The 8,547-nt window shown below is 49.3% G+C and overlaps 1 protein-coding gene across 1 annotated transcript; it reads right to left on the bottom strand.

Annotated features, from left to right (window-relative positions):
- Positions 1 to 4,115: 4,115 nt before the first annotated feature.
- LOC118214891 (MOB kinase activator 2-like) lies at positions 4,116 to 5,822 on the bottom strand. Its single transcript, XM_035395176.1, has 2 exons — positions 5,597 to 5,822; positions 4,116 to 4,569 (listed from the first exon to the last, which is right to left on the bottom strand). The coding sequence occupies exons 1-2, from the start codon at positions 5,649 to 5,651 to the stop codon at positions 4,301 to 4,303; spliced, it is 324 nt and encodes a 107-aa protein (XP_035251067.1). The 5' UTR covers positions 5,652 to 5,822; the 3' UTR covers positions 4,116 to 4,300.
- Between the last annotated feature and the right edge of the window lie 2,725 nt (positions 5,823 to 8,547).

An 8,547-nucleotide genomic window follows, 5' to 3' on the forward strand; every position in this document is an offset into this window, starting at 1 on the left:
GCTTGCCTCAGTCAGGTTTTTTTTTTTTAGGGGGGGGGGGTGAGAACCAGGTTTCAGATTTTAAGGTGCAAGCAATAACCAGCAGACCCTGCGGTTTTCCAAAGGCACAAACACTAAGGCTGTACGCTCACACTACGCTATGCTGTGAAATATCCACCAGATAGGGAGCTGAAATAAGCTAAAAGCCCAGCCACGCTGTGCTCACTTAAAAAAAAAAAACAAAGGTGAAGCTGAGGACAGGTTTCTCACGTGCAACTTGCCTTCAAATAAATGGGCATAATGTGCCTGCCTGGGGTGCTAGCGTCCTCTATAAGAACCATGCATACACGTGTGTGTGCGCGCGCACGTGTGTGCGTGTGCATGCGCAAGTGAGATGGACAGACAGAAGCAGTGAGAGAGGGGAGCAGTACTCTGTGAACGTTGAAAGAGGGAAGAGGGAATGAATCACACCTGCGTTAGGTCCCAGTGCTCCACCAGAGATATCCCTTTGCTTCTACAACATGAACACAAAGGCAGTGGCAAAGTTGGCAAGGGGGGCAAAAAAAATTTTTGGTCTGGGCACACAGCCACTCAAAAACAACATTTATCAGCCATTTATACATCTGTACAATCACAAGGCTTAATGCTGACCTTATCATTCTCCATCTCAAACACTGCCCAGCCTCCATCTCATATTCACAACCTTGCATATTTCAGCTACTGAGCAATGCTAACAGACTATCAAACAATCAGCTCTTCAATACAGCAGTTACAGCATTATTCAATAATAATAATAATATATGCATAAAGAAATACATAACAAAATCGTAATAACAACAAGAAACAATAAAACTTTTTGCTACAAATCTGTAAACTATACGTTGTGATATATCATTGGGGTTTAGAAACATTTAAATGAAACATGTTTAAATTTTTTTTTTGAGAAACTGCACTACACTTGTATGCTGAGCATGCGCGTACTCCCACCTACCTCAGGTATAACCGCACTTACCAGCCGCCTGTCTGTGCTGTAGAAATGTCCGCGAGACAGGACCCTTGCGTCATCAGCAAGTCTTCTCTTGTACGGCGACTCCACCTCGTGGCCATTACTAGTTCTACACGTCATTCAGAAATGGCCAGAGACACGGTCGATTACTTATATAAAAAAGAACAGATTCAATGACTAACCAATTTTTTAAATAATTTAATGCAACCTAAAGTGAACAATTTTTTGATTGTTTATCTGTGTCGCAAAGTCTTATTACACCTTAAGAAATATTATACTAAATGCTAAACGGCATTTTGAATGGCATGACAGCAAAATGGATTTTTGTTTGCTGTGTAACTTGCTATTTCAGCTGTAGTTGATAAATTAATAATTGTCAAAATAGCAACACTAATTTTCAGTTTTATAACGGAAAAAAAGGCGACACAACATCGAAGTATCATAATCATACCATTTTGTTGAAATGTTACATACACATATTGGCACATGCAAACGTAGGCAATGTGTCTTGACATAAAATAAGTTGTTTTTCTTTTATTCTTAATAAACCTCGGCCACTTTGATCCTGCGAGAGCCTATACTTTTTTTTAACAAAAACCAACTGATAGGGCGAATCCACCTAGTGGCCATTACTAGCTCTACACATAGTTCAGGAATGCCGAGACACTCGATTACTTGCTTATATTAGAATAAAACGGTCGCAACAAAATTAGTTCAACGACTTGAACGGATTTTGAAATGATTTAATGCAATCTGATTGACGATTGCTTATTCTCCGTGACGCAGAAAGTCATTGTATCACTTGAAGTACCGTATTAAATGCTAAAATGGCATTTAAATATACTGATAATGGGATGATAGCAGAATAGCGGTTTTGTTAGCAAGGTAACTTGCTATTGCAGCTCTAGTTTGGTAGTTTAATAGTTGTCAAAATAGCAACACTAAGTGTTGTATAACTGAAAAAAGCGTAACAGAGGTGCACAATCATATCATTTTAGAGTTGAAATGTTACATCCAGAAATCAGAGCTAGAAAATGTAGGCAACGTGTTTGACAATAAAATAAGAAATAAGATGTGCTTGAGAGATGGCGTTCAGTCTCGTATGGGCTGGTTCAAGCCCGGGCCGGAAAAACAAACCATCAATGATGACAAAAAAAGCAGAGTGGATTTTTCCTTTTTATTAGGTTATAATTCGCAGAGCATAAAATATTAAATTGCTTTTAACTTAGATAATAATTAAAATACATAAAAATGAAAGCCAGAACTGAAGGACCCTGCAAATATTAAAAATTAAAAACAAAAATTAAAAATAAATAAAAAGGAAAAAATAAAACCCCGCCCACAGAGGTGTCCCAAACGACCACCCAATCCCAGAAGAGTGATGCAGCACCGACAATGTGATCTCCAACCGACCAGCCAATCCCAGAAGAGTGACGCAGCGCAGACTCTGTGCTCTCCAACCGACCGACCAATCACAGAAGAGTGACACAGCGCAGACACTGTACTCTCCAACCGACCGGCCAATCACAGAAGAGTGACACAGCGCAGACACTGTACTCTCCAACTGACCGGCCAATCACAGAAGAGTGACGCAGCGCAGACACTGTACTCTCCAACCGACCGGCCAATCACAGAAGAGTGACACAGCGCAGACACTGTACTCTCCAACCGACCGGCCAATCACAGAAGAGTGACGCAGCGCTGACAGTGTGCCCTCCCTCCTCACTGGGGTTAGCCTTCTCACCTTCCCACGCACGCACACATGCACGCACGCATACATGTACATGTACATACGCACGCACACACACATGCACCCACGCATGTGCACACACACACACACACACACAAGCACACATGCTTCCTTTATTTTTAATAACAAAGGTATCTTCGATCCTGAGAGAGACTATTCTTCTTTCACAAAAGCCAGCAGTGACAGGACAGGGAGGACAGAATCAGGATGGAGAACGATCCACGATCGCGTCCCTCGCCTCAACCCCCCGACCCGCCCTCCACCCCACCAGATGGCGCTGTTGTTAGAGGGCATGGGACACTGTGGGGATGTTTATCCTTACGGAAGGCGGTACGGAGGTGCTGAACACCCCAAACACCAGTGTGGGGCCGTCGGTCTACATGGGGAAGCCACCGCGAAGCAATCTAAGCACCCTAACTCCGCCTCCCCATAAATACCTCCCCCCCGACCCACCACCCAATATGCCCCTCCCCCTGACCACACCATGCCATAAGCTCCTCCCCCTGACCCTATCTCCCCAACCATTGACCCCGCTGCCTCCCCATATGCCCCTCCCCCTGACCCCGCCTCCCCAATCCATGACCCCGCCTCCCCATATGCCCCTCCCCCTGACCCCGCCTCCCCAATAACCTCCTCGCCCCGTGGCAGTAGCGGGCTCCTCCTCTACACAGCAGGCTCCAGGCTGCTGCCTCTGGCCAACAGGATGGGGTGCAGCCAGGGTTCCAGGGTGGGGTGTAGCCATGGTTACAGGGCGGGGTGTAGCCACGGTTACTGAGCAGGGATATTACCGGAGCCAAGCTACGGGTGGAGACCGCAGGATTCGGTTTGGAGGGGCTTCATCAGGCACGGAGCGCACCCCACCAACCCCCCGAAAGGACAGGAACAGAGAGGGGAACGGCCCTGTGGGCTAAAGGTCCTGCCAGCGTGACCACAACCATGGCGACCACAACCATGGCGACTGAGGCTGGGGAGGGCACCGCGAAGCCACTACCAATAAAGAGCCCCCCTCCATATGTCTGTACAGCAATATAGCAACGTACGCTAAAGCAGGGCCACCATCCCGGCGCTAGGGAGAGAGCACGGTGCTGGGGGGGGGGGGGGCGGGGGGCGTGGGAGCGTAGCCAACAGAAAAACTAGACCCCCCCCTGCCCCTCCCTTCCCCGCTTCCTCTGTGGAAAACACAAACAAAAACAAACAAATCTTAAAACTTTTAGGGGAAACTAAAACAAAATAAAAACAAAAACAAAAAAAAAAAGAAAATAAGGAACTGAGTCCTGGGCAGGCAGGCGGGTGGGGGGAGGGGGGGGTGCACGGATTTTACAGCTCACACCAATTCCTGCTGGTGCGGTAAGCCCCTCCCCCTCCCCCCCCACCCCCACCCCCACCCCCACTGCACAGTCCTTATATAGCGGTACTCTGTGTGCGGAAGGTCTCTACAAAGTCCTGCAGACGCCTGAATCTGGCTCCGCCCCTTCCTACCCCCATCCTTCTCCCTCCTGCTCCCCCTCCTCTTCCTCCTCTTCCTCCTCCTCCTCCCCACGCCCGTGCGGTGTGGGCGCCGCCTCTCATCTCTCCGTCACGTGGTTCTGTGCGGCGGGCAGGGGCGTGCAGAGCGCCTCCGACAGGTCCTCCATGATGGCGGTCTCCTTGGGGTCCACCAGGTTGAACTCCCGCACGAAGACCGCGAAGTGCGTGTACAGCGTGTTGAGGTGTCCCTGCAGCTCCAGCGCCACCGTCTGGCCGAAGTGGGCCCAGTAGATGTGCGCCAGCACGTGGAACAGGTAGCGGCAGATCTTCTTCACCAGCGACTCGAACGAGTTGGGGAACTCTTTACCTGCAGGGCGGAGGGAGAGAGAGAGGGGGGGAGAGAGAGAGAGAGAGAGAGAGAGAGAGAGAGAGAGAGAGAGAGAGAGAGAGAGAGAGAGAGAGAGAGGGAGAGAGGGAGAGAGGGAGAGAGAGAGAGAGAGAGGGAGAGAGAGGGAGGGAGAGAGAGGGAGAGAGAGGGAGAGAGAGGGAGAGAGGGAGGGAGAGAGGGGGAGAGAGAGAGAGGGAGAGAGAGAGAGAGAGAGAGAGAGAGAGAGAGGGGGGGGGGAGAGAGAGAGGGGGAGAGAGAGAGAGAGAGAGAGAGAGAGAGAGAGGGAGAGAGAGGGAGAGAGAGGGAGAGAGAGGGAGCGGTTTTCACATGTTAATGTCAAACGAGACAAAGAGCACACAGAAGTGCTGTAATTTCTACATGGTGAAACCAAAATGTATTTTAAAAAAATAAAAGCTGAAAATCTGCACTTTAAAGGAGTGTGAATCGTTTGAGGATACATCTAAAGCTGTGGAGTGCGGAGCCAAATCAAGAAAAAAATAAGCCCTTGTCCCAAACATTATGGAATAAAATAAAATTTCACAGTATATATATTTTTTTTTAATTTCTAATATCAACAATTCTGAAATTCTGAAGGAAGTCAAAGGTGTTGAGGCATCTTCATTCTAAAAATAAACTTTTACGATTTAAACATGACCAGAAGCTTTATCAGATGTTCACATATTCTTGAAAAGAAAGAAATGTTGTTCAACCTGTTTAGCGATGTGTTTGTCTGTATCTTAGTTAGTCTATCTTGACCCCAAGAAATAACACTTTCAGAGATTTCGTTACTAACACTACGCAACGAATATAAAACATGAGCACTTCCCCCAAATCACTCGCCACTGCAAAGAAGAAAGCGGCACTTCAGAATGACGGAATCTGGGCCTGAGTGCAATGCTTTCATTCACACAGTAGGGGGCACCATCACCCACTGAAAACCGAATAGCTCAGAGTGACTGTAGTGTCCCACACTGAACACAAGAGGGCAGCACTACACCACACTCACCATATTTCGTGGGAAAGATGTCGTCGTCCGTCACCAGCTTCTGCACCAAACTCATGACGAAGTCCACGTACTGGGGGGCAGTGCATTTCGTCTTCTTCCCTCTCTCGTCATACCAGTAGTATATCCTGAGGGGGGGAGAGACAGACGCGTCAGAGCGCTACACGCTAAGCTATGCTGCTACCCACAACAAAAGGGCTTTAGCAAAAAGGCCAACAAGCACACCACCACCAGAAAATCCATTTCATGTCAGATAACACAGCAGGCAGGTGCCCACTCAAATAAGACAAACATTTTCCAGAACTTTCGGATTACTTTTCAGTTTGTGTGGACTCTGAGGTTTAAAGGACCTGTGGTGGAATTGTTGGGGTCATTTGGGGTTAAAGGGCTCCTCGTTCTGAGGCACATCTAAATGTAGACACAGACGCACGCTTCACTCTGCAGGAGCTGATGAGCTCAGCAGTGGAATTCATGTACAGACAACTAGAACTTTGTTGGAATTTTGCTTACAGCAAAAATATTTTCCCAGACATTTCAGAAATGGAGGAATGAAAATTTGCATTTTTCAACACTTCCCAGAGGTATGAAAGCCCATGAGGGACCCTGCACACGATTCCGCACGGACGGACGGACGAACAACTGACAGGCAAATCTCTGGTTGCCGGGGGATACTCGTTCACCCCGCAGACACGCGTCTCCAGGACTGGCCAGCAGAGGGAGCCCTAACCCTTAATCTGACGAGGTCTGCTCCAGTCTCAGGTGAACAGGAGCGACACTCAGACCAGAGTCGTTTCTGTATCGGGCCCCTGTCGCTGGGGGGCCCGTCGCTGGGGGGGGGGAGCGAGCCCGTTTTTAACGAGGAGCGGAGCTTTCTCAGCCACGTTCCAGCCCAGGTGCATGCTGGGTAATAGGGCCGTTCTACTGACACCCTGACCCTTGGGCTGGGGCGAGGGTGGGGGGGGGTTATGTGGTCATTGCTAATTCCCTGGAATGCAGACTGCAGGAGAGGATTGTTCCCACAGATGACCCCCCCCCACAGGAGGTGCAGAAGAGGACTGTTCACCATCCCAGCCTGGAGACACAGTGGGCGGCATACTGGACTCCGAAATCACAAACTGGACGGGTCCGAAACAGCCAATCAAACTGCAACAGCAACCAGGCCCCCCCGACTGCCCTGGTGCATCGCAGGCAATGTGGCTTTACATCACATTAATAAATGCCCTGCCCCCGCCCCCGCCCCCGCACCCAAAGCACTGAACTGCTAGCCGTTTAGCCTCACTCTGCGGGCACTATAATAAAAATAACAACAAGGATAATTACACATTTTTGTGCTCTTTATGTAACTGGTGCACTGTATTCAGCTGCAGAGAGAGAGAGTGGCCGTCCCCGTGTGTGTGTGTGTCGATAAGAACAAGCTGTTAGAGCAGGACTCAGAGAGTGTGTGTAGGCTCATTGCGTGCCAGCGAGGCGATGTGCGTGTCAGATACACAGCGCCCCCCCCCCCCCCCCCCCCCCTTCTGAGGGACCCGCAGGTAAGGGCTCCTGCTGGGGGGGGTGTTTCCTCCAGCATACCAAAAACCACCCACAAGGGGCCTCTGTGTGTGTTTGTGTGTGTGTGCATGTGTGTGTGCATGTGTGTCTGTGCATGCGCGTGTGTGTGCATGTGTGTCTGTGCATGCGCGCGTGTGTGTGTGTGTGTGTGTGTGTATGTGCGTTTGTGTGTGAGTATGTGTGTGTATGTGCATTGGTGAGTGTGTGTGTGTGTGTGTGTGTGCGTGCGCATGTGTGTGTGAGTGTGAGTGAGGAACCCCTGCAGAGGAACGTCCACCTCAAAGGACGTTCAGAAGGTGGTTTATTTTTCTGCGTTTCGGTGGCGGGACGAAGAGGGATGAGAAGAAACCGCCAGAACCGCAGTCGCCTCCGCACCCGAGCGGCGGCCACGCCCGTCAGCAGGCCTGCGGTTTCCCAACCGCCTGACAGTCTGGTTGCCGTACCGACCGGACCTGTCCCGAGATCTGGTTCTACAGGCCGCACGAGGAGCCCGGCTCAGGAGAGGGATCACCTGTTCCCCCGACAGGACGGACCAGTCAGGATTCAGGATGAGCGATTCGTGAAGCAAAACCGCTTCCTGTTTCCCCGCTGAGCTGCAGCGCTAACCCCGTTTAACAGCCGCTAAAACCACAACAACAGCCACTAAAACTACAACAACAGCCACTAAAACCACAACAACAGCCACTAAAACCACAACAGCCACTAAAACTACAACAGCCACTAAAACTACAACAACAGCCACTAAAACTACAACAGCCACTAAAACCACAACAGCCACTAAAACCACAACAGCCGCTAAAACTACGACAACAGCCGCTAAAACTACAACAGCCACTAAAACTACAACAACAGCCACTAAAACCACAACAACAGCCACTAAAACCACAACAGCCACTAAAACTACAACATCCACTAAAACTACAACAGCCACTAAAACTGCAACAACAGCCACTAAAACTACAACAGCCACTAAAACTACGACAACAGCCACTAAAACTACAACAACAGCCACTAAAACTACAACAACAGTCGCTAAAACTACGGCACACCTCCCCCGCTAAAGCTTAATTTAAGACAGATTCTCTCAAACACTGTGTACAAGCCAAATATTTTCCTGTACTGTTTATGAAATGCATTAAATTACACAAGCTGCGCATGCATGTAGACAAGGTGGATGCCTTCTAAAAATATGCATATCTGTTACTCATTATCATCACAAGTGGGCAGTGCACTGATTCATAATCACACAGTGAGATTCAGGTCCATTTTAATGCACCTCCGCAGTGTTCTCCATGGCCAGAGGGCCGTGTGCACAATGACAGAGCTGAGCAGAGCTTCCGGAAGGCTTCTCTCTCTCCAGTCACGAGGCGGTGGGGGGTGGGGGGCAGCGATGGGACAGGGAG

This window comes from Anguilla anguilla, chromosome 16 (assembly GCF_013347855.1).
Source record: "Anguilla anguilla isolate fAngAng1 chromosome 16, fAngAng1.pri, whole genome shotgun sequence".
NCBI classification, from domain to species: Eukaryota; Metazoa; Chordata; class Actinopteri; order Anguilliformes; family Anguillidae; genus Anguilla; species Anguilla anguilla.